At 45.6% G+C, this 26,779-nt stretch overlaps 1 protein-coding gene across 2 annotated transcripts in view; it reads left to right on the top strand.

Annotated features, from left to right (window-relative positions):
• Positions 1–26,779, top strand: part of GFPT1 (glutamine--fructose-6-phosphate transaminase 1) — a 142,300-nt gene that overhangs the window by 44,739 nt on the left and 70,782 nt on the right. For both annotated transcript variants that reach the window (XM_029604031.1, XM_029604032.1), the window contains exons 7-8: positions 11,296–11,357; positions 11,837–11,916. In XM_029604031.1, the coding sequence (XP_029459891.1) occupies positions 11,296–11,357; positions 11,837–11,916 (142 nt within the window). The remainder of the gene's footprint in view (positions 1–11,295; positions 11,358–11,836; positions 11,917–26,779) is intronic.

The raw sequence follows: 26,779 nt of genomic DNA on the forward strand, positions 1-26,779 counted from the left end.
GTTGATTCTGAAAGAGGTGATCCCCATTTCCGAATTGCAACAAAATAGGGGCCGATATTCCATTTATTTTGTCATACCCAAGAAGGCAGGATCGTTTTGGCCCATACTGGATCTCAAGGGCATCAAACTGACATCTACGAGTCACACATTTCAGGATGGAAATGGTGCACTCAGTAATAATGGTGGTTCATCAAGGGGAGTACCTCACATCTCTGGATCTGATGGAGGCATATCTGCATATTCTCATCTGGCAGGAACATCAGCGGTTCCTCCGATTTGCCATCCTGGATTGTTGTTACTAGTTTCAGGCCTTGCCTTTTGGACTAGCTACAGCACCCAGGACCCTTTCCAAGGTCACGATAGTGATAGTGGCGACCCTTCGCAAGGAGGGCATTCTAGTTCACCCTATCTGGAGAGTCTTCGCATTTCCCACAGGGTGGTTTCCTTGCTATAGGAGCTAGGCTGGGTGGTGAATGTGGCCAAGAGCAATTTGTAACTGTCTCAGACCCTGGAGTATCTCAGGGTTTCAATCGATACAAGGCAGGGCAGAGTGTTTCCGCCAGAGTCTCTGATCCACTCTTTGATGCTGAGAGTCTGATCCATGCGGAACTCTACAAGTCTTGTCTACAGGTCCTGGGGTTGATGGTTGCCATCTTAGAAGTGGTTCACTGGGAGAGCGCACATATACGCTCTCTTCAGCGCAATTTGCTCTCCCAATGGAGTCCACAGTTACAGAACTATGTAATGAGGCTGCTTCTTCCATTAGAGGTGAAATCCTAGTTGAACTGGTGGTTACATGCGTACTATCTCAGAAAGGGAATTTCCCTGATGATGCTGGATTGGTTGGTATTTACGATGGATGGAAGCTTCTGGGGCTTTGGGGCTCTCTGTCAGGAGTTGGTGGTGTGCCAGAATGCAGTGGAGTGGCAGTGGAACATCAACAGACTGGAAGCATAAGCGGTTCAGTTGGCGTACCTGCAGTTTACTGAGTGGCTAGAGGCTCGGACAGTCTGGGTAATGTCTGACAATGAGACAATGGTAGCTTACATCAATCATTGGGGTGAAAACAAGAGTCAACAGGTGTCTGAGGAGATAGATGCACTCATGGTGAGGGTGGAGCAGTATCTCCTAAGCATTTTCGCTTCTCACACTGCCGGAAAGGACAATATCGGAGCTGATTTTCTCAGCAGGAGAAGCTTGGACATAGGAGAATAGGAGCTAGCAGATGAGGCGTTTCAACTATGGTAAACCGCTGGGGCCTACCGGTTCTAGACCTGTTGGTGATTTAACAACGCAAAAGTTCCATTCTTCTTCAGTCACAGGAAGGACCCAAAAGTGATGGGCATAGACGCCATCTCCAGAAACTTCTTGTGGGCAGTCCCCTCTGGCTACTATCTTGATGGATCTGTTACATCAGGGGTCCATTCGACACAAGGATCTGGGTCGGATCTGTCTTACAATTTGGCTACTGAAAGGGCTTGGCTGTTGAAGCGTGGTTATTCACTTCTGTAATTTCCACTCTTCTTAGGGCCTGGAAAATTTATATTTCTCTAGCTTACATTAAAGTTTGGAGGGTCTTTGAGGCCTGGTGTTCTGAATGAGTTACTTGACAGCTCAAGGTGGATATTCCTTTGATTTTGGAATTTTTACAGAACTGCTTGCTTAAGGGTTTGGCCCTTAATACCTTGAAGGTTCAAGTTGCGGCATTGGCTTGTTACAGTGGAGGAGTCAATGGAGGGTTTTTGTCTTCCCATCCGGACATCTCCTGTTTCTTGCCACGAATTAAACATCTTTGGCCCCCTTTGCGGTTTCCGATGCTTTTGTGGGATCTTAACTTGGTCCTCGAGTTTTTGGCAGGTCCGACTTTTTGACTGCTGCATACTTTCTCCTTGTGGCTGCTTACTTTGAAGACAGACAGTTTTTCTGGTAGCAATCTGTTTGGCTCATCTGGTTTCTGAGCTGCAGGCTCTTGCTGTAAGCATTTTCTCCGTATACCTGCAGGTACGGTTCAGCTTCAGACTGTGCCTTCCTTTTTGCCTAAATTGGTTTTGGACTTTCATTTGAAAGTGTCCATTTTTCTGTCTGCCTTGGACAGGGACACAGATGAAGCTGAGCACTGCCTTTTGCATTTCTTGGACGTCAAGCATCATTTACTGTGCTACTTGGAGGTGACTAAGACTGTTCAGAAGTCTGATCGCCTGTTTGTGCTTCATGATGGAGGTAAGCAGGGAGCACCAGCGACATGGGCAACAATTGCTTGCTGGGTTAAGGAGGTCATTATGACAGCCTATGTGGCTGCTGAGGATGCCTTACCAAAGCAGATTAGACCACATTTCATGAGGACTCAGGCATTATTGTGGGCAGAGCTTCATTTGTCACCTGCTGAATTTGCTGAGCGGCAACATGGTCATCTTTGCACACCTCCAAGTATTAACACTTGGATATTAGGGCTAGGGAGGACGCCACTTTCGTGTGGATGGTTTTGACTGGGCCACTGGCAGCCTTCTGCCCTTTTCAGGATTAGGTTTTGTACATCCTACTCGTTGGGATTGACCTATCCGAATGCTAAGGAAGGAGAAATTATTACTTACCTGATAATTTTCTTTTCTTTAGTGAAGGGTAGCTCAATCCTAGACCTGCCCTCGGCTGCTGGATTTGTTTTTTGTGGTTAGCCTTCTTAGGACGAGCAATCAGAATATGATTCCTGCTTTTCGTTGATAACTGGTAAGTGGCTTCTCTAGCTGTTAGGGCCTTATTTACTAAGGCCTTTCTGCCATTCTGTGTTTGTGGGGAAAAACGCTTAGTAAATAACCCGAGAGAGATTTGTACTCTCGACCTAGCTTGACAGCAGCTAGATGGAGAGTGCATCAAGCTAGGTCGAGAGTACTTTGTACAAATCTCATCTTTTTATACCTTTTATCACTCCAAATCACAAAAAATCTTCACTGATGTCTACTGTGCGGTTCGTTCCTCTGTCTGTGCATGTAAAATTGTCCCCAAAACCCAGCCCACCACTAAAACCTCACCCCGAATTCAGAATGGCCCTCTTACAGTGGTATAAAAAGCAAACTACAATGTGTGCTCCCTAGAGTCTCTCTCTCTCTCCTCACTCTCTTCTCTCCCCTCCGGAAATGGGATTTGTGATAAATAACGTACAGCATAACGCCAGGAAAGAAGGTGTAGTTATTTCCTGCATTAAATACCGCGATACAATGTTAAGCAGCTCTCATTTTCATTAACTCCTCCCACTTGACTAAATTTTTAAAATTTACATATGCATCATGCATTATCGCATGCGTTATGGCGTTATTGCGGGTGTTAGGGCCCTAATGGCCAAAATAAAGCCCTAACGCAATTTGAAAAATGACCCCCTTAGTTTGCTTGATATGTTCCTTCTTTTGGCTGAGCTCATTTTTAAGAACATGCCATACTGGGTCAGACCAAGGGTCCATCAAGCCCAGCATCCTGTTTCCAACAGTGGCCAATCCAGGCCATAAGAACCTGGCAAGTACCCAAAAACTAAGTCTATTCCAGGTTACTGTTTCTAATAATAGCAGTGGTTATTTTCTAAGTAAGTTTAATTACTAGCAGGTAATGGGCCCTCCAAGAACTTATCCAATCCTTTTTTTAAACACAGCTACACTAACTGCACTAACCACATCCTCTGGCAACAAATTCCAGAGTTTAATTATGTGTTGCGTGAAAAAGAACTTTCTCCGATTAGTTTTAAATGTGCCACATGCTAACTTCATGGAGTGCCCCCTAGTCTTTTTATTATCTGAAAGAGTAAATAACCGATTCACATCTACCTGTTCTAGATCTCTCATGATTTTAAACACCTCTATCATATCTCCCCTCAGCCATCTCTTCTCCAAGCTGAAAAGTCCTAACCTCTTTAGTCGTTCCTCATAGGGGAGCTGTTCCATTCCCCTTATCATTTTGGTCGCCCTTCTCTGTACCTTCTCCATCGCAATAATATCTTTTTTGAGATGCGGCGACCAGAATTGTACACAGTATTCAAGGTGCGGTCTCACCATGGAGCAATACAGAGGCATAATGGCATTTTCCGTTTTATTCACCATTCCCTTTCTAATAATTCCCAACATTCTGTTTGCTTTTTTGACTGCCGCAGCACACTGAGCCAACGATTTCAATGTGTTATCCACTATGACGTCTAGATCTCTTTCTTGGGTGGTAGCACCTAATATGGAACCTAACATTGTGTAACTATAGCATGGGTTATTTTTCCCTATATGCATCACCTTGCACTTATCCACATTAAATTTCATCTGCCAATTCGATGCCCAATTTTCTAATCTCACAAGGTCTTCCTGCAATTTATCACAATCTGCTTGTGATTTAACTACTCTGGTTGTTGGTTGAGAAATATGAATGGTTGCCTGTTGCTAATAATCAGGCTGATACAGTGCAGTGCGCTCCAGCGGAGCGCATTGTTAACCCGCGTTTGGACGCGTATTTTCGACGTGCTAGCTTTACCCCTTATTCAGTAAGGGGTAATAGCGCATCGAAAACGCATGGCCAACCCCCCCAAAACTAATAACGCCCGCAACATGCAAATGCATGTTGATGGCCCTATTAGTTATTCTTGCGTGATTCTTAAGTAAAATGTGCAGCCAAGCCGCACATTTTAATTTCTGCTGGCAACGGGAAAGTGTACAGAAAAGCAGTAAAAACTGCTTTTCTGTACACCCTCTGACTTAATATCATGGCGATATTAAGTCGGAGGTCCCAAAAGTAAAAAAAATAATAAAAAATTAAAAAAATTTAAATCAGCCTGCGGCTCGCGGGTTGAAAACCGGACATTCAGTTTTGCTGGTGTCCAGTTTCCGAACCCGTGGCTGTCAGCAGCTTTGAGAACCGCCGGCAAAATTGAGCGTCGGCTGTCAAACTCACTGACAGCCGCCGTTCCTGTCAAAAAAGAGGCGCTAGGGACGCGCTAGTGTCCCTAGCCCCTCTTTTTACCGCAGGCCCTCATTTGAATACTGAATCGCGCGGACAGGAGTACGGGCTGATGTCGAGGCGGGACTATATAACTGTGACATCAGCTTTTGCTCAGTTTCCATTTGCTGACAGAGGTGCATAGCCAACTTGTTGGGACTGACCTACCCTTCACTAAAGGAAAGGAACTTATCAGGTAATTAGTAATTTCTCCTTTTTGTTGTGTTGCCTGCAGGTGGACTTGGTGGGGCAAAAAGTTTAACAATCCTTTTATGTTTCTGCCAAGTTCTAACCATTATATTTTACTTGCTGATAAACCTATTTCCATAACAGTCATACTGCAAGAATTGAAAAGAACATTTTTATGTCAACTTTTAGTACCCTTAGATCTTGCACCCACGTGAGTTACTTCAAATTGCCCCCATAGGGTAGATGTAACCAGATGATGATTTCTTGGGGTTAGGACAGCACTCGAATATATAGAGTCCATTTTCAAAGCAGCCTTGACCAGGTGCAAAGTCTGTGAGTTCTTTGTACAGGCTTTTAAAGCGAAAGTCCGTGTATGATTCCCACGGATATGACTTGGCCGGGCTCAGTTATTGGCTGGGAAATGCTATTTGTATGTTTTGGAAATGTAATGCACACACAATGTTTCCTAATCCCAACCATGATGCCCCCCAGCTCAGTGAAACCTCTCTGCATTATTTGAGATCGATGACTTCTGAAAGTTGCCCTCATAGGGGTCGATGCAATAAAGTTCGCCCAGCCTAGCGCATAGGTTTACATGCGGTTGGACACGTGTTTTACACTTGCTAGACTAGCTCCCGATGCAATAAGGAGATCAGCGCATCCAAAACGCACGCCCACATGCATAGTCGATAGCACTCATTACACGTAAATTCCATATAGATGAGACTATTAGCTACTACGCCCCCCCTCCCCCGATGCAGACAATCTCTGGGCACCCAACACACACTTCTAAACACAGCAAATTTAACTCCAGCCCTGGAAGTGGCATTAAGTCAATCCATGAGTCAAGGGCACAGGAGAAATGTACAAAATACTGTCCTCTATGGTTCCTCCTACTTTGTATTGTGATACTGAAATCTACTGCTTGTGGTGTTTAAGAATAAAGATATATAGGGTAAATTCTTGATGAGCATCCACATTTAAAAAAAAAAAAATATTATTTTTTTTAGCAATATACACACTCCAGGCTGCTTTTTACCCTTGCTATTGTGCATGTAAATTGGGCAAAATCAACCTGACGCAGGATAAAATGGCTGCTCGTATTGAGCACCTGATGCACAATTCTTCCCTAGCGCAGTAGCTCGTTTACATAGTGCATCGGGAGCCCAGGAGACGCACGTTAGGAAGACGGGCGCTCAATATGAGCACCCTTTTTAACATGCATCTTATTGCATCAGCCTGATAGCTCCTACTCTGTAGTCCCCGCCAACACTATGAAACTCTTGCAAGGCCTTTTGACTGCCTTCAAAGTGAAATAGGAAAGGTGGGGAGAGGTCTGAACAAGGTTTACCCTGGTGTGCTCATACTGCTTTCAATGCAAAGTTTTATTGGCCCACTTTAAGGAAGAATGTGCTGAAGGTTTCTGATTTACTGCATCTTGAAGAATTCTTGCCCAATTACAATTGATGACAAACAATGGTTTATGCACTGTGCAAGGATATCGGATTAAGTTCACCTTGGAGGCATTTAAACTTGGCAGCCCCCCGCTTCTGTTGTGTGGAGATAACTGACACAAGAGTACAATTCCAGCAGTAATCACCAATTAGAAGAAAACTCTGTAATTAGCAACAGCCCCATGGGGCAGCTTCATGGAGCGCAGAATAGAGCTGGCAGCCTTTAATTCTTCTTAATTATCTCTATTCCAATTATATTTGGTAATTTTAAGAATCCTTTTTGAAAATTTTCTTTCTGTCTTCCTCTTTCTGTCTGTTTTCAAGCATTGATCGTCTAGAGTATTTGGATGCATGCATTTAAATTGTTTGATCTGAAAACCCCAAGACCTGATGTAACTGTCAAATCAAGCCAGCAAAGCACAATATAATTAATAGAAAACAGAACCATCGCACATCTGCCTTGAAATGTTTGTCGTCTTACATAGTCAATGACGGCAGATAAAGGCCCATCCAATCTGCCCAATGCGGTTTAGGGTTATAACTAACTGTTGCTCCATGTGGGTTACCCCACTGCATTCCTGGAAGTACAAAGCAGTCTCATCCTACTGCTGTGGGGCTCAGACCAGTTACTCAAGTTCTTCATTACCATCCTCTGTCTCCTGGGATCCCCTACTGTTACTATTTTTCATATCCATCATCATCTCCATGGGGAGGGGGGTGGGGTAACACTTCCTGGCACTTTTTCTGAGTCTGTCCCCTTGGAGTTTCATATTATGATCCCTAGTTTTACAATTTCTTTTCCATTGAAAAGGGTTTGCTGCTTGTGTAGTAATATCTTTTAGGTATTTAAATATCTGAATCATGTCTCCCCTCTCTCCCAGGGTATACATATCGAGGTCTGCCAGTCTCCTCTTGGGCCTTTTGGTGTAGGCCCCGCACTGTTTTGGCTGCCTTTCTTTGAATTGTCTCGAGCTCTGTATATACTTCACCAATGAAGTGTAAAGAAGCTTTATTGCTTCTTTACAGGTTATGTCTTTTCCTCGCATCCCCCTGCTTTGACCACCACCTCGTCACACTATTTTGCCACTTTGCGGTCATCAGACACTAGCACCTCTCTTTCCTGGTCTGTGCACATTAGCTCTACACCACCTATTGCAAACTGCTCTCGCAGATTTCTGTGCCCCAAGGGCATGACTGCACTCTCTGGCATTGAATCTTAATTGCCAAATATTTTAACCATTCTTCAGGCGTCTTTAGATCATTTCTCATTCTGTCTACTTCCTCAGGGTGTCCACTCTGTTGCAGATGTTTGCGACATTTGCAAAAAGCAAACTTTTTCCTTCAAACTCTTCTGCAGTATTGCTCACAAAGATATTGAACAGAACCGGCCCTAAGATACATTCCACTAATTACTTTGCCCTCTTCTGAGTGAATTTCATTTACCACTGTCTGTCATTCTGACACTCAACCAGTTTCTCATCCAGTACATCACCTTGGGACCCACCCCCCAGGCTGTTCAGTTTATTTGTGAGTCTCTTCAGTGGGATAGTATCAAAGTAAACCACATCCAGGGCCCAATCGACGAGATCAATCAGATTTGTTTGGCATAACCTACCTCTAATAAGATGATGCTACCTTGGATACTGCAGTCCATTGAATTTTAGATTGTTCACTCTTCTTTCCTTCAGTTTAGTCTCCATCAAATTTCCCTCCAGAAAGGTTAATTGGCCTGCAGTTTCCAGCCTCCTCCTTGTTACCACTTTTGTAAGGCAAGGGACTATGGGCCGATGCAATAATGTTCACGGAAAGTGGGCACTGACATTTCAGCGCCCGCTTTCTTAACACATGCATGGCGCCCGCAAGGGGGGGTGCCATGCAATATGTAAATTTAAGGGGTCATGCTAGGGTCGCTTGCACGACATTAGCGCCTCCTTGCCAACGCGACCTGCTGGTTATGAAGACCGAGGCCGAGTTTACTGGCGTCTGTCTTCATGACTCGGCGGTCTGCCGAGTTATTGTATTTTTTTCTTTAAAAAAGAAGTACAGAAAAGCATTTTTTTCTGCTTTTCTGTACTTTTTACCTAGCTTAGCTATTAACGCATGCTCCAGGCAGGCCTTAATAGCTGAGTGATAAATGTGCGTCTGAGACGCACATTTATCTTTTTGAATGCGGAGTGAATGAGTAATAGGCTCGTTCACATGTATTTGCATGTGATGAGCGCTATCCCATTCACGCTGCGTCAGACGCGTGTTAAATAGGCGCTAATCCCCTATTGCATTAGAGGGTGGATTAGCGCCTATTTATCCCGCGTTCGACTGCGGGTTATACAGGTCGCTCGGCTGAGTGCAGTGTATTGCATCAGTCCCAAGATTTGCCCTTCTCCAGTCCCCTAAACCTCGCCTACCTCCAAATATTTATTGAGCAGGACCTTCAACGGACCTGCCAGAACTTTCCATAGTATCCCGGGATGCATCCCATCCAGCCCCAGGGCGCTTTGCACTCAATCTCTCTTCAGTAAATGGTGCCATATCTACCCCACTCCCATCTGTAACCTTAGCAATTACCAGATGTTTTTCTCCAATCTCCCTCCCCTTCAGTTAAACTGAGCAAAAGTATTTGTTTAGCATTTCTACTTTTTCCTCATCTCTCTCCACACGTCTCCTTTCAATCTTACAATGCCACCTCTGGTCGTCTTTCTTTCTTTCACTGACATGTGAAAGTCTGCCACCTTGTTTTACCTCTGGGTATCTGTTCTTCCATTTGTGCTTTAGCTATCCTGACTTCTTTTCCCACTTCCTTCCTCTTTTCCAGATACTCCTTTCTGTATTCTTGGGATTCTTTGAACTTACTTGAATGCTAATCTTTTTAGCCACCTCTTTTGAAGAACCACACTGTTTTTCTTTTCCTCCTCCTCTGATTCACTTTCCTGGTATAGAGATCTATTGTGCTCCCCTGCCCTCTCCAGTTAACCCATTTACTGCCCGGTATCAGTCCCTCAGCAGCACAGTATGTTATAGAAAAGCTGCTCTCTGCAGTACCAGTACAGCACTTTGAGTCATCTGACAGCTTCATTTTAAGTATAGTAATTGCTACTCTAAATTTTATTTTCTGTTTCTTAAAGGCAAAAAAAAATCAGATGATCAAGTATCCTGTGGCAGTTCTAATCTTTAAATTTTTTTTTTTTAAAGTTGTTAATAAGGGTTAAAAGAAAATCTGCCCTGATTTTATTTAATTCCTGAGGAGATACTCGTGCCTCAAGTTTTTTTGAAAGCTTCTCCTAGCATTACAAAGCTAAGTTAAACTGGGCACTGCCATGAGGAGAAACCTGGGTTTGATTTTTCCTTGTCAGGTCTTCTGCTCCGTTAGGGATGCGGTGGAGGCAGGGAGTTGGTGAGTGTGTGATGGCAACCCCTGGAGGCTGAGTTTCAGGGTTCTGGATGGCGTGCAGTCCATACCTGGGAACTTTGAGTAGGGGTCACCCTGAGATTGCTGTTGATTAGCAGAGGGTGGGGGGAGGGGAGAGAAATGGAATAAGATGTATCAGCTTTCTCTCTTCCATGCTCCCACCCATCAGCATCACCCATCCCCCCCTCCCAAGATGACCCAGCATATTTCCCTTTCATTTCTCTATTTGCTCCCTCCCCTTGTAAGTCTCAGTTCCATGACTTACGCATCCTCACTCTACCCTTAGCTGAGTGATTCCCAAGTCCTGGAATCACAGCTGCAGACTGAGTTGTGTGTGTGTGTGTGTTGCAGCGCTTCTCCAGTTTCTCCCCACACGCTGCTTGCAGTGTCTGCTCCAGGCTCCCTCTCCTCTGCAGGCTTACTGAGGAAGGGGAGCGGCGGAGATTTCTAGAGTTTCCCCTGAGACCCTGCAGTAGTTTCAAATTCCCTGAGTCTCAGGGTGAAATCCTGAGAGTTCCCAGGTTTGTGCCTGGCTCTCTGCCAGACATGTCACTTCAATAAATTAAGAAGGGAGGGGATATAAAATAGAGCCGGGGGAGACTGGGGTAGTGCTGTGCTGATCTGTATGATAGCCCCATGCATGCCTCACATTGCTGCATCTAAAGGAAACATGGGACAAATATCTGAAAATAAATTATAGGCAAAAGGTTAAAAGAAACTTACAGGACATGTTTGTAAGGGGAGTGTACCCTCTTATTTTTTTTTTTAATTGCTGAAGTACAGTGTGAGGGGAGGGGGAGAAAACCTATTTGATGAGAACAAGGAAACTTCAGACGTTTCTTCTTAAATAAGTACAGCTCTGCAAGGCCAATTTTCAGCCCTCCCTCAGTGCTTGCGGGCCCTTGGATGCCTCATAGTTACGGACCTGAAAGCCACTTTTCAAAGGGAAATCCAAGGTGGCCAGTGCCAGTGTGGAGTCTTTACCCCTGCAAAGTATGCAGGTTAAAGTGGTGAAAAGCAGGTGGGGAGATCTCCAAATGAAATGTCCCCTGCCTGCTTTTTCAGGCCCAGCCCTCCCTTGGTGCACAATAGCATGCATACTAACCCCTCAGGGCAGTACATTAATTCAGTGCCTGTTCACTTGCAGCAGAGGATCTTTATCTATCTTTGTAGCTGCTCTTCAGACAATGAGGTGTGGGGTTTTATTTCCTTTTACATTGTATAAAAAAGATATGAGAATGCAGGAATAAAACTGGTTTAACCATTCTTTTTACTTCTGTTTTCCAGGAGGGAGCCTTTGCCTTGGTGTTTAAAAGTTGCCACTTCCCTGGTCAGGCAGTTGGCACCAGGTATAGTAGTAATTGAATTCCCACAGTATCTGGCGTTTAATGAAATGCACTTAGAGAGCGAGCGAGGGGACTGTGGGGCCTTCTATGGAACTTAATGTGCATCCTGTTCACCCTTCTAACTTAAAGGGGAGCTTCAGTCTGGGGGCTGTAGTGATGTGTAAGGGCCCCAGATCATTTTAGCACAAAGAGAGAGATTTCCCATGAGGCTCAACTAACTTTGAATTACTTCTTTCTTTTTTTTTTAAGTTCATGTCAGCACTCTGAGCAGCTTCCTAATAAGCCCAGCAGGCGCTCAGGTTCAAGGCCGCTTGGGGATGCAGTGCCCAGAAGAAATAAAATGAAGTTACAGAGAAAATTAGCTTTGATTAGAAAAAATTTCTGTGTATAAGGAAGAACAGTTTTTGTTTCTAGCCACCTTTGAACACAGATCTCTGCAAGGCAAAAGCTGTGAATAAGGCTGGTGTGCCCTGTGTTTGCAGGAGAGGCAGCCCCCTCCTGTTGGGAGTGCGCAGCGACTACAAGCTTTCCACGGACCACATCCCAATCTTGTATCGATCAGGTAAAGAGTCCACAAATGTCACCTGTTACACTTATCTTTTCCATTCTGAAACTTAGTGGTGGAATTATAAATGCTTGGGGGGTGGGGTGGGGTCTTCATAGATATAGTGTGACTAAGTATTGCATTGCGTGCGTGATATTGGACGTTTCCCTTACTTAAATAATATACTGAATATTCTTTTTCCAAAGCTCGACTAGATTATAAAAGCTGTGCAAACTCTTCCAGAAGATGCCTTTATTTGGGATCGGATTTGCGGTTACTTTGGCCAAAACCAATCACTTTAAGTGGCAAAAATGATTTGGGAGTGATGCAGGGGGAACCTTCTTAGCATTCAGACAGGTTAATCCACAACCAGTGGGTTATGCACCTCTACAGCAGATGTCAGAGCAAAACTGACACACGGTATATATATCCCTGCACGGATATCAGCCTGCCAGTATTCTCCGTCTCCAGCAGATGGTGGCTATGCATCTCCCTACTGGGGATTGCTTAAAAAAAAAAAAAGAGAAGAAATAAATTAATTTTCCCCACTCTCCTGTGATGATACCTTACAGTCCCTCCCTCAGTTGAGTTTTCCTGAGGTGATATCTATGGATCCCTCTCTCAATAGAATGCCTCGGTTTTCCAGCATGGACTTAGCTGTAGAGAGAAACAGCTGAGAGGCTTGCGGGTGCAGGAAGCTGAGCACAGCGGTGAAGGCTTTTTCCCTCTACCCCCGCAGCCGGAGGTCGACTCTGTACTTGGCCAGGACTGGCCGAGCTGAGGTAAAGAGTAAATTAATAAATAAAATAAAAAAAAGGGGGGGGGAGATAATTTTAGGGATTCCATTCTCCTTCTAGTCTCAGAGCCTCTGCGCACTGATCTGACATTCCCGACTCTGGGGGAACTTGGGGAGTCAGGGCAGCTTGGCAGGTTGTGCAGCCTTTTTGACTAGGCCCCGCTCTCAGGCTTTGCTCAGACGCCACATGATCAGCTGTGGTGTTATTCATGCGCTTTTCTACTTGCAAATCTGCTGCGAAACAACGTCTGATGTTAGTTCGCACTTGTGCGTTCCGGTGGGTGCTCAGGTGGGCGCCTACCCGGACCGCATATTGAGCGCCTACATTTTGGGTGTCCGTAGTGTGCACTTATTGGACAGAGCTTGTTTTTAGGCGCCCTTTCCAGGCTCGCTTGTGTGGGTGCACAGTTGGGCGCACAATTGTCAATGCCTTTGGGAGCGAGCTGCTAGTGGGTGTTTATCCACGGCGCCGGTAGCAAAGAAGCCTAAGAGCCTTACCCTGTGTGCTGCTTGCCATATTCAGGCATCTTAGGCTGGAGTCCCTTCTAACCTGTTGTCAGTGCTGTTTGGAGGCTCAGGGAGAGTTGTCTGTGGCTGATTTTGCTGAGCCCAGCCCTTCCCCTTCCGGTCCCATTCCCAAAGGGAATGGGACCGGAAGGGGGGGACCTTTCAGAAGTTTCACCTGATTTTGGGGCTCCCCTAATTGGTTCGTCAGCAGGGGAAGGCAACTCAGTGGGCACAGGGCTGACGCCCCCCTAGTTTTGGTATGGATCCTTCTGCCCTTCTTGGGTGAAATTTTTCTACAAGGGCTGCAGTCCTTTTTTTCAAGCATAGTTGGCAGAGCCAGCTAAACCTAAGAGTTCAGGATTGCAGACTGCGGATCCCTACTCGCCTGGTGCCATGGGTAAGCTTCAGAGAACATCCAGACCTGCTGCGGGTCACGCTGATAGGGTCCCAGATGGCGCAGATGATGAAGACTATCCTTACTCCCAGAAGGATGGGGAAATTCCTCCGGGATTGGAGCCATGTAGAACAATGTTATGTTTCTTTCATAGAGATGAGTTGCTGGCTCTGATCTCTTAGACACTGAAGATGCTGGGGGTGCTGGGTGCTGATTCTATGTTTGAGCCAAAGAGGAATTACGTTTTAGTTTTGTTGCGCAAAGCATTATGGATGCTTTTCAAGAATTGATTGATCTTGAATAGGGCGCCCCGGAAGCTAATTTTAAAGGTGGGGATGAGCCTTGGAAGCGCTGTACCCCCCTGGATCCGGCGGTGAGAAAGCAGTTGCGCCTTCTGAAATTGGATGCGCTGATGTGTGCTGGCACCAAGCGGATGACTATCTCTGTAGAAGGGGGAGCGGCATTGAAGGATGTGCAAGATGGAATTGAGGCTATTCTTAAGCAGGGCTTGAGGCGGTGGCAGTGAATTTGCAGATAGCCTCTTGCTGCTCCCTGGTGGCTCTCTCTTCCTTCCTTCTCTCTCTCAGGAAGTCGATGAATCTGGTTTGAATTCCAGGGTAGTGATGAAACCAGCAGCCACCTTTTGTCACAGGGGGTGGCTTTGGTGATAGCGGCCAGGAATTGGTCAGCTGTTTACAATTTCAAAATCTGATCTTATGAAATTGCCTTTTAAAGGATCACTTTTGCTTGGGAGTGAGTTGAAAACAAAAGAAAAAAAATGGCCAGAGGGGTGAGTCCCAGGTTCCTTGGTTACCAGAGAATAAAAAGCAGGTGCTATGCTTGTTTGGCGCGAGAGGTCATGCTAGGGGTTTCAAACATTTTCGACCCTAAAGAGGAGCGGCTTCTCAGAGGGCTCGACATTTGGATAGGTCTCAGTCCTTCATTCCAGGCAGCCCAGACGAGGCGTGGGCTCGAGCAGCAGTGCCGACCCACCCCCAGGAACAGGAGATGGGGTCGCCTGCCTCTCCTTTTTATTGGAGGTGGGTCGAAATCATGTCAGACCAGTAGGTTCTGGAGGTAATGGCTATGCTCTGGAGTTCTTAGCATTCCTTAGGATGTTTTCATGTTGTCTCCCTGCAACCCTCCACAGAAGAGACAGGCAGTGGAGTATACGTTGTCAAGGCTCCTCCTCAGCCTGTGGGCTGTAATCACAGTGCCCATGTCACAAGAAAATACCGGCCGATATTCCATTCATTTCGTTGTACCCAAGAAGGATGGATTCTTTTGCCCCATTCTGGATCTCAAGGGAGTCCACCGTCCTTTGTGAATGACTCCTTTCTGCAGGGAACTTTATGCTTGGTGATAATAGCAGTTTAGTCAGAGGAGTTTCTTACATTTCTGGATTTGTCAGAGGCATATCTGCATTTTCCCTTCAACGGTTTTCCTCGCTTCACTGTCTTGAGGAGACATTATCAGTTTCGAGCACTACCCTTTGGTTTGGCCACCATGCCCAGAACCTTCTCCAAGGTCATGGTGGTGATAGCGGCAGTGTTGAGAGAGAATAGCATTCTGGTCCACCTGTACTTAGACGATTGGTTAATTCGTGCCAAGAGCATGAAAGAGTCTTCAGACCTCTCACAAGGTGGTAATCTTGCTACAGGAACTAGGTTAGGTGGTGAACTTGGCCAAGAGCAATCTGCAGCCATCCCAGACACTAAAGTATCTCTGTGTTTGTTTTGACATGAAGCAAGGCAGGGTGTTCATACCGGAGATCAGCATTCAAAAACTGATGGCGCAGGTGTGACTATTGACAGAAACAATACGCCTGACAGTGTGGCATTATCTACAGGTGCTTGGGTTGATGGCAGCCAACCTAGAGTTGGTTTCATGGGCAAGGACATATATGTGTCCTCGTCAGTGCACACTGCTTACATGTTGGAGTCCACAGTCTCAGGATCACTTGATAATGCTTCAGTTTCTGGTGGAGATCAGCATCCAACTGTCGTGGTTGCAAGCGGATTATCTAAGGAAGGGGTGTCCTATGAACACTGGACTGGCTAGTACTCATGGATGCGAGCCCTCAAGGGTTGGGAGGGCTCATTGTCAGGAGTTGACAGCACAGGGGTGCTGGAATACAGAGGAGTCTCTCTGGCTCATCAATCGGCTGGAAGCCTATGCCGTTTGGTTGACATGCTTGCGATACGTCAACCGCTTGCAGGGTCAAGCGGTCCGAATGATATTGGCTAATGCGATGAATGGTGGCTTACATCAATTGCCAGGGAGAAACCAAGAGCCAGCAAGTGTCGCAGGAATAGCCCAACTCATGGAATGGGCGGAAGTACATCTTCAGGAGATCTCAGTCTCAAATATTGCAGGAAAAGATAGTGTATGAGCAGACTTTCTCAGCAAACAGAGTCTGGATCCAGGAGAATGGTAATTATTAAACGAAGCGTTCTAACTCATAGTGGGCTGCTGAGGCCTTCCATTACTAGACTTGCTGGCGATATCACACAATGCGAAGGTTCCTCGCTTTTTCAGTCTCAGGAGAGATCTGAAGTCTTTGGGCATCGATGCCCTCATGCAAAGTGGACAGAGGGCAAGCTTCTATATGTCTTTTTCCCCCATGGATCATGTTGGGCAGAATGATTCAGAGGATCGAGAGACACATGGGATTGGTGCTATTGGTGGCACCAGATTGCCCCAGGAGGCCATGGTATGCAGATATGCGGAGGCTGCTGGTGGACTCTCCTCTCTGATTTTCAGTACATAGGGTTCTGCTACGGCGGGGACCTGTTCTTCATGAAGAGCCAGCTTGATTTTTGTCTTACAGTATGGTCCTTTAGAGGGCTCTGTTACTGAAGCGTGGTTATCCCACTGCTATGATTCCACTTTGCTTCGAGTGCGAAATTTCTCCACTTCCTTAGCCTATGTTCAGGTTTGGCGAGTGTTTGAGGCTTGGTAATGAACAAAGGGTTCATCCTCGTTCAATTAGGATCCCACTTATTTTGGGATTTTTTTTTTTTTTTCAGGATAGGTTGGTTAAGGGTTTGGCACTTAATTTCTTGAAGGTACAGCTGGCGGCTTTTGCCTGATTCTGAGGTCAGGTGAATGGTGAACCCTTGTTGGCCCATCCGGATATGACTCAGTTCTTAAAAGGGGTGAACCATCTTCATCCCCCCCTTACGGTTGCCGGTGCCCTTGTGGAGTCTTATTCTGGTTCTGGAATTTCTGGTGGTACCCACCTTTTGACCGCTGTATAGCCTCTCCTTGATGGTACTTACTTGAGGACAGTGTTGTGTGCATAGAGTTTCCGAGCTGCAGGCTCTGTCTTGCCGAGAACCATTCATGCAAGTGTCTCCAGGAGTGATCCAGCTGCGAACTGTTCCATCTTTTTTGCCAAAAGTGGTCTCTGATTTTCACTTGAATCAATAGGTTTCCCTGCCGATAATGGACAGGGAGAGAGATGTGGATGAATATAGTCTGTTACGGACTTTGGATATCAAGTGACATATCATGAGGTATTTGGAGGTTCTAAACCTCTGAGGAAGACAGACCGGCTGTTTATATTCCATGGTAGGGGTAAACGGAGAGAGCCGGCGTCGCGAGCTATGATAGCCCACTGGTTTAAGGAAGTTATCACGGCCGCATATATGGATGTTGAGCATCCGTTGCCTAGTCAGATTAGGGCTCATTCCACTAGGGCTCAGGCAGTGTCATGGGTGGAGATTAGATTGCTGTCTTCCATCAAGATCTGCTGAGCTACAACTTTCTCCTTCTTACACACCTTTTCCAGGCATTGCCGCCTGGATGTTAGGCCCAGGAGGATGCAGCCTTTGCACATGCGGTGTTGATCAGACTGTGAGCAGCCTCTCATGTTGTTCAAGAATAGCTTTGGTACATCCTACTGGTTGTGGATTGACCAGTCTGAATGCTAAGAAAAGAGAAATTACTATTTACCTGATAATTTCCTTTTCTTTAATGAAGACAGGTTAATCCACCTTCCTGCCCTTGGGTATTGGATGGTGGTGCTATTGTCCTGAGTGGCTGCGTTTCCGGGGATTACTGCTAAGTAACAGATCCAGTCCCTAGATTAGCGATATTACACTTCTTCTCTGTGCTCAGTGTTTTCCTGTTAACTGTTTCAATGGTTGTTTTTAACTGTTATGATCATTTATTGTTTAGTTGTCCACAATTGGCTTTTACAGAGAATACTGGCAGGCTGATGTCTGTGCAGGGGTCATCTTCGCTCCATCTCCATCTGCTGGTAGAGGTGCATAACCCATGTCATCTGGGGGATGTTTATCAGTTAGTGCGTCCTCTAGATGTGTATCAGGTTTTGCATTAGCAAATGTTCTGTAAAAATGCCTTTTCTCCAAGGACAAGCCTGATGGCAGTCCTCGCACATGGATTATCTCATCGGATGGAGCCTGGCCCGGAACTTTGATCTCAAAGATTCTAGAGCTTTCAAACATGCCCTACTGAGCACGTGCAGCTGTAGTTATCATCCTGTCCCCTAGGCAGAGTCCGTCAGTCTCTTTTCTTTCCTCGGAGCTGTGTGTGTCACAGTATTCAGTTTTGCTCTCTTCTCTCAGTTTTTGTAATGTGATTTTTTTTTCTAGAGCTGCAGCTGTTTTCCTTTACCTTACGGTAGTTTTATTTTCTTTTTTCTTTTCCCTTTTTTTCTCTGCCAAATGAATGGCGGGCTTTAGTCGCTGAGCAGCATGGCAGAGTTTAATGCTATCCCTTATTAAATAAATACTGCACCTGCAGTTTAGTTTTTGTGTCTTCTCCTTGCTTTGTCTGTTTTTGTACCTTTGTCAGGTGCTGGCAGGACTGACAGAATGCAGTCCCATGGGTGATCAGTGTAGGCCACTGAGCCTGGGGACTCGCCTGGTTCTACCTAGGCAGGAGTTCCATGTCATTTCACCGATCGATCAGCATCAATGGAGGTTTGGACAGTGAAGAGATTTGAGAGCTCATTCTTCCCACATTCAAAAGAACTATTCTCCACAGGCAAGACCCCTAGATAATGTAGCCTGCTTGCCTGGGATGGCAGTACAGTCTCCTTGTGCAAGAGGGTGAGAAGGAGCCTGGGTAAGCAGCTTGTTGCTGCATCTTTGGTGCCATGCCTAGTAATGGTTGTCCGTGCACACCCATGCCAGTGCACTGGTGGTCTGTCACATCGATGTCAGGACCGTGTCGGGGACCATCCTTGATGTCATTGAGGTGTGTGACAGCTCTTGATGCTTGAGGGTGACCAATAGCACCGTGCACGCTTCGCACTCGCTGGATGGACCTTCAGTGCTATAAGCCGTAGATGCATCAGGTGCCCTGGGCTCTTGATGTACTGGAGGCACGGCATCGAACTCCTTGGGCCTTGATGTGGCAGAGTGGTTGCATGAGCCTTTAGTGTGGTAGTCCAGACCACGTCAGGGGACCAGGACTGCCATCAAGAGCTATGGACATCCTCGATGCCTTCAAGGTGCATGGCCGCCCTCGGTGTCATCAAGGTGCGGGGCCGCCATGGAGGCCATTGGGCGTGTTGTCCAGTGATGCCATTAGTTGCTGTTCTTGATGATTTCGAGCACTATCGATAAAGCACCAGGATCGCAACTGAGTGCCCTGGTCACCCCTGAGGCCATCGATCACTTGGGCTCCTGAGAGCCCTCAAATGCCTCTGAAGCCCTCGAGCGACAGGGGCTTCAGGCCTTGGATGACCTTGGTGCTGTCGAGTGCAGAGGTCACCATAGACCCAAGGATCTGGTACCCTCTAGGCTCCTTTGTACTGTCCAGACATGGCACAGAGGGGCATCGTGCTGTCACATCCCATGGCCTACAGTTCTCTGGCACCATGGATGCCACTGATCTTGGGGGTGCTGAGTCGCTGGGATCGTGGGGCATCGAAGGCCCCACAGGGCTTTGTGCACAATCGGTACTAATAGCACTAGGGTTGCTGTTGAGACTTTGACCATAGCTGCTGGCAAGGGATGCCATTGGGCTTACGGCATCAACGTTCTCGGGAGTATAGTTTTGCTGAGGGGAATCGTTCATGGCGCCGGCAGTCATCGGTTCCTTTGGCACCAATGTGACGTGTTGGTGCCATGTTGGGGCCGCAGAGCTTCTGCCTTCAGACACCACTGCTGTCTTTGGTACCACTGGTCCCTCAACACCTTTGAGCATTGGGGTCTCCCTCAGTGCCGTTGGACTGTCGACATCCACAGGCGCCTGGGACTTTGCTGATGGCGCACTGTACTGATGAACTAGTCAAGCCTGCAACATTATTAAGTGCCGTTGAAGCCTTGAGCTCAACATCGTTTGTTGCCATGGATGCAATCCATCGTTGGTGAGTGCAAGAGCGCTAAGGGCACAGTCGGTCACCATGGACTTTGCTGCTAACATTACATGACAGGGTGGTGAGCCATTCCAATGCTATTTAAAAGGAGAGTCCTGGTTCATGCATCGGTTGTTCCATTTACTGGACCACGTGCTTCCTTGGAAAGTATATGTAATCATGGCTGAGGTATTGATACCTGGGCCAGGTTGGTGAGCAGTCTGTTCTGAGTTCGCCCTTGCCCTGCCCTGGTACCTTTAGGGTTTCCAGGCTGGTGAAGAAATCCTGTACTACAGGGGTTGTACTTGCGGCATCCCTGCTTCCTGTCTCTTGGTGGAGTGTTTCAGGATTTCTTCCTCTGGGGGGGGGGGTTCGCTCTCAGTTTCAGCTGTTCCAAGCAGGCTGAGAGCTCTGTCTTGGGGGATAACGCCTGCATTTTCTTTCTGGAGGGCTCTCTGGCCCCAGTTGTTTTTTTGGTTGTCTTGTGACACCGAAGGAAGCTGTGCGGTCTTCGTCCAAGAGTTCTTCTTTTGTTTGCTTCATGAAATCTTTTCTTGTATCTAGGAGACTCTAGACGTACTGTTGTTGTCAGGGTTTATTGATCCGAAACCCTGCTTGTAATGTTTTTCGTGATGCGGAGTATGTTTCTTGCTGGCACTCGCATCACTCCCCTTCCTTAGGCGCCTCTGCTTTGCATTGGGGTTTTGTGGCTGTCTTTCTATGGTTTTCTCTTTGTGGAACCCAATTTTTTTTTCCTGCCTAGACCCCCTTTGTGGGTCGGCTGCCTCATTGGCAAAAGGGAGAAAGGTGGTTCTTTCAGCATGGTGAGGTTTCCTGCTTTGTCCTGTGCTGACAGCCTATAGTATGGGAATCACCCATGTGCACGGACTACCATGCTGCTTGTCCTCTAAGAAAGCAGATTTGCCTACCTTTACAGGTTTTCTCCAAGGACAGCAGGAAGTTTAGTCCTCACAAAACCCACCTGCCTCCCCTGGGAGTTGGTTTTTCCATGTATTAGGTATATCATGGATTCTGCCTATGGGGCAGGGTGGTGACTACAGCTGCACATGCTCAGTAGGGCATGTTTGAAAGTTCTAGAATCTTTGAGATCAAAGTTCCAGGCCAGGCTCCATCCAATGATGTCACCCATGTGTGAGGACTAACATCCTGCTAACCTTGGAGAACACCTGCTACAGGTAAGCAACTCTGCTTTCTCCTCAGTTCTCCTGCTTCAGTTTTCAAGCTCACCCAGATTTGTTAAAGAGCTTGAATGGCTGTAAGAACCTACAATCTCAGGCCGCCTTCAGAGTCTCAGCACCCACCCTATGCTCTTGTTATAATTATTCTCACACATCACACAGTAGTCTGGGGAACATGAGGATAGGCTTTCTGTGGTGTCGGTGATGTCGTGCAATGCCATGGAACATCAGTTATTACCCAGCACTCCACTGGCTGTTGCCTTTAGGAAGGATGTTTGTCTGGTTTGTCTCTCTTCCTCTGTTCTTCATTCTGATGCGAAATAAATTTACATGCCTTGTGCCTTATGGTTTGGAGATGGGGGGAAAAAGGGGTGGCAGGGCGACTGGAGGTGTAACTTCTGAAATCTGGAAGGTAATTGTTTGTCGGTTAAATCTCTTGTGCCTAGAAGTAGAATTTTCAGTCTGGTGATGGGCGCTGAGAACCTGCAAGCTCCAGAAACTTTCTAATTCTTCAATAAATGTGTAGCAATCAGCCGATGACTGTCAATTTATTGCTAATATAAACCTTTTTTTTTCTTCATATGGATATGAAATTTCTTTTGCTCTTGTGGTGGCAGACCGTTTTTTTTTTTTTATTTTGTTCTATTCTGTGCCACCTGGACAACAAGTTTGCTTGGAAACAAAGTAGGTTTGCCTTTAAGATTGCCTAAAAGATGCATCATTTGAATCCCAAAAATGTTCTATTCCTTATCCGCCAGAGCAGGCCAGATGTGCGTTATTTTCCCTATCACCAGATAGAGGCAGAGAACAAAAGCTTGCTTGCACGAGCCGGTACATAAGCTAGTGTGCCACCTGTAGTCTCCCAGTATTCTGTCTCCAGCAGATGGGAGTGGTGTCTAACCTGTACGGGACGTTTTAGGAAGAGGATATTGCTTCCAGGGATGTTAGCCCCAAAAGTGGAATAGGGGTGAGCAGAGGGTCAGTGGCCCTTAATATCGGATGTAGCCTTTGGCAGGAGAATTCTGCTGGCTCCCTCAGTTCTGTCCTTCCACTGGATGGCCTGAAGCTTGCAGAAGTCCCTTGGCAGGGAAGTATCCCTTTTATATTCTTTATTGGGGCTGAGGTCACTTTAAGAGATTAACAAAAAAACCCCAACAAAAAACAAACCTCCTTCCCTTCCAAGAAAGTGGCTCAGCAGGCAGGAGGGAGCTGCTGATTATTTTTTCTGTTGGTACAGGACCTATGAATTGCCATGCGGTAAGCTGTAGTAGCAGCAGCATTGCCTGTACCTTTTCCCACACAGCTCAGGGCTTAGTTATGGTGATGTCGATCAGCACGGGAAGTGTTGCGGTGCATGTGGGAATAGAGGGCAATTCTTCTACCCATAGGGCTTTATGATGTGTGTGACCGGGGTGGCCCATCTGTAGAGGTGAAAAGAAATAAGAAGCAACTGTCCTGCCCAGGGTTCTCAGTCTGATTCGAGTAAATTGGCAGATTTGGCCATTTTAGAGGAACATAACATAGTCTGATCCAATATGGCATATCTTAAGGGTCCATCAAGCCCAGTATTCTGTCACAAACAGTGGACAATCCAAGTCACTGGTACCTGGCAAGTACCCAAACATTAAATAGATCCCATGCTATTAATGCTGGCAACAAGCAGTGGCTATTCCCTATTGATTGATAGCAGTTTTTGGACTTCGTCTCCAGGAATTTATCAAACCCTTTCTTAAACCCAGCTACACTAATTTCCTTAACCACATCCTCTAGCAATGAATTCCAGAGCTTAATTGTGCATTGAGTGAAAAATAATTTTCTCTGATTTATTTTAAATGTGCTACTTGCTAACTTCATGGAGTGCCTTCTAGTCCTTGTATTATCTGAAATAGTAAATAATAGTTTCTCATTTACCTGTTCAAGTCCTTTCATGATTTTGTAGAATTCTCATATCCTCCCCTCAGCCATCTCTTCTCCAAGCTGAAAAGCCCTAACCTCTTTAGCCTTTCCTCATAGGGGAGCTGTTCCATGCCCTTTATCATTTTGGTCGCCCTTCTCTGCAGTTTCTCCAATGCAATTATATCTTTTTTGAGATGTGGCGACCAGAATTGCACACAGTACTCAAGGTGCAGTCTAAACATTGAGCGATACACCCTCCATTTTATTTGCCATTCCCTTCCTAATAATTCCTAACATTCTGTTTTGCTTTTTTGACCACCACAGCACACTGAGCCAACAATTTCAAAGTATTATCCACTATGTCGCCTAGATCTCTTTCCTGGGTAGTAACTCTTAAGGTAGAACCTAACATTGTGTAACAACAGCAAGGGTTATTTTTCCCTATATGCATCACTTTGCACTTGTGCATGTTAAATTTCATCTGCTGTTTGGCAAGGTCCTCTTGCAGTTCATCACAACCCGCTTGAGATTTAACTACTCTGCATAATTTTGTGTCATCCACAAATGTGATCACCTCACTCATTGTACCCCTTTCCAGGTAATTTATAAATATATTAAAAAGCAGCGGTCCAAGTACAGATCCCTGAAGCATGCCACTGTTTAACTTTTTTCACTGTGAAAACAGATCATTTAATCCTGCTCTCTGTTTCCTGTCTTTTAACCAGCTTGCAATCCACAAAAGGACATCATCTCCTATCCCATGACTTTTTAGTTTTCCTAGAAGCCTCTCATGTGAGACTTTGTCGAACGCCTTCTAAAAATCCAAATACACCACATGTCGACATGTTTATTCACCCCTTCAAAAAAATGTAGGAGGTTTGTGAGACAAGACTTCCCTTGGGTAAATCCATGATGGCTGTGTCCCATTAAACCATATCTATCTAAATGTTTTGTGATTTTATTCTTTATAATAGTTTCCACAATGTTTCCCGCCACTGAAGTCAGGCTCGCCTGTTGGTAGTTTCCCGAATCACCTCTGGAGCCCTTTTTATAAATTGGGGTTACATTGGCCATCTTCCAATCTTCGGGAACAATGGACGATTTTAATGATAGGTTACAAATGACTTGTAATAGATCTGAAATTTCATTTTTGAGTTCTTTCAGAACCCTGGGATGTATACCATCCAGTCCAGGTGATTTGCTGGAACCATATGGCTCTGGAAGGAAGGGGGCCTCGGATCCTCCTTTCTTGGTTCCAGTGGGGGAATGTTTGGGGTCCTTCCAGGCTAAGGAAGGAGGTCCAGTTGATCTTCTGTTTGATTTCAGAGGAGAATGAGGAGCCCTTCTTGGCTGACCTTGTGCTGCTGATGCACAAGGCCTTTGTGAAAAGAAAGAGACTCTAGTCTGGTGATTAAGGCAGGAAGAGACTTTCCTTAAAGGCTGCCCCAAGCACTACAGGCAGGTCCATATTCAAAAGCATTTAGCCGGCTAAGTGAGAAGTTAGCTTGCTAAATGAATATTTGGGCACATATCCAGTTAAATTCTAGCCGGCTAATAAGTTAGGGGTGTTCCGGGGTCATAACTGAGAGGAATTGGATTAGCTAAGTTAACTGGCAAACTCTGATATTCAGAATTAGCTTGATAACTTAGGCCTGGATTTATCAAAATGCAGAAAATATTGCAGGAGGACCATGTTTACTATCATGGCCACTGGGGGAGAGGGAGGGAGAGAGACTAGCCATAATGCCCTCACACTAGATAGGTATTTATATCTCTGTGGGAGGCCCACCTAGTAACTCATGGTGAGGTTTAGGTATTAGTGTAGGGGTTAGGGGCCACTTTGACAAATCTTCACAAGAGAGCAGCAGTGCTCTCTTGTGAAGATTTGATGACCTTTGGAGTGAGGAAACTCACTGAAAGATGAGATTTGTGCAATGTTCTCTCAACCTAGCTTGATGTTACCCAGGTAGAGAGTCCAGCAAGCTAGGTTGAGAGAACATTGCACGAATCTCATCTTTCAGTGAGTTTCCTCACTCCAAAGGTCATCAAATCTTCACAAGAGAGCACTGTTCTGTTCGTATGAATGTGAAAGTGGCCCCTAACCCCTATACTAATACCTAAACCTCACCTCGAGTTAGTAGGTGGGCTCCCATAGAGATATAAATACCTATCTAGTGTGAGGGCATTATGGTTAGTCAGTCAGTCTCTCTCGATCTCTCTCTTGATAGCTAGGTTGGTGCTCTGGGAGCTTCAAAACGGCATTTGAGAACACATTGCAGCATGCGATAAAGCCTTAATGCAACATATCGCACAACTTCGCAAAACGGTAAACCCAGCCCACCCCTAACTCCTCCTTTTTCTGATTTGCATCGCACCACACATTATGGTGCTATCGCATGCGAAAATGCCATAACGCTATTTGATAAATGACCCTGTTAGCTGGCAACATCTGGTCGAACCAAAGAGCTGTCTTAAAATTAGATGGCTATAGTTAGCTGGCTAACTTTAAGATAGCCGGCTATATTCAACAGTGCGATTGCACTATTGAATACATTTCCAAAGTTAGCCGGATCTGGACTTTGTGTCTGATTCAGAGGGCTCTGGAAAAGGAGTCCCTGGTGGATGTGCCCTTGGATCCTCTGGAAGAGGTTAGGGCTGTTCAGCTTGGAGAAGAGACGGCTGAGGGGGGATATGATGGAGGTCTTTAAGATCATGAGAGGTCTTGAACGAGTAGATGTGAATTAGTTATTTACACTTTTAAATAGAAGGACTAGGGGCATTCCATGAAGTTAGCAAGTAGCACATTTAAGACTAATCGGAGAAAATTCTTTTTCACTCAATGCACAATTAAGCTCTGGAATTTGTTGCCAGAGGATGTGGTTAGTGCAGTTAGTGTAGCTAGATTCAAAAAAGGTTTGGATAAGTTCTTGGAGGAGAAGTCCATTAACTGCTATTAATCAAGTGTACTTAGGGAATAGCCACTGCTATTAATTGCATCAGTAGCATGGGATCTTCTTAGTATTTGGGTAATTGCCAGGTTCTTGTGGCCTGGTTTGGCCTCTGTTGGAAACAGGATGCTGAGCTTGATGAACCCTTGGTCTGACCCAGCATGGCAATTTCTTATGTTCTTAACATATTTGATTAGAAAACAAGATACTGCAAGAATACAATTACAGAAAATAGAAACAACAAATTAAACAGTATCCTCATTATAGATCACCTTATACTGGGGAGATTTAGAAAATAGTCTAAGAGCAAGACCATACATAATACAAATTTTGAGCACCACACTCTAATCGAGACCATCATCTCTATATAGACCAACCATTAAGGTGGGGCAGCACGCATGGACTCTGGCATCAATGAAATTCCTCAGCTGTAAAGGGTCAAAGAAAATATATCGTACAGAATTCATTATAACACATTTACACGGGTGCCTGATAATACAGGAGGCCCCCAGGGAGATGACCTCAGGTCTCATGGATAGAAACTTCCTTCCATTCAAAGTAGATTTAGCTAGGTCTGGAAAAATCCAAACTTTCTCTCCTTTGAACAAAACATTGCGCTGGGGAAAAATACAAATGTAGTGTATTATTTCTGTCTTGTAAGAAAACAATTGATATTAACAAAGTAGTATGATAAAGACAGAGTGCCAGAATTCTCAAGAAAATCAGTTATATTAAGTGACGTTTCCTGCATATAAAACATGTTATTGAATATCACTCTCCGCACCTTCTGTTTGTGAGATGTCATCTGTT

Source organism: Rhinatrema bivittatum, chromosome 5 (genome assembly GCF_901001135.1).
Source record: "Rhinatrema bivittatum chromosome 5, aRhiBiv1.1, whole genome shotgun sequence".
In the NCBI taxonomy this organism is placed as follows: domain Eukaryota; kingdom Metazoa; phylum Chordata; class Amphibia; order Gymnophiona; family Rhinatrematidae; genus Rhinatrema; species Rhinatrema bivittatum.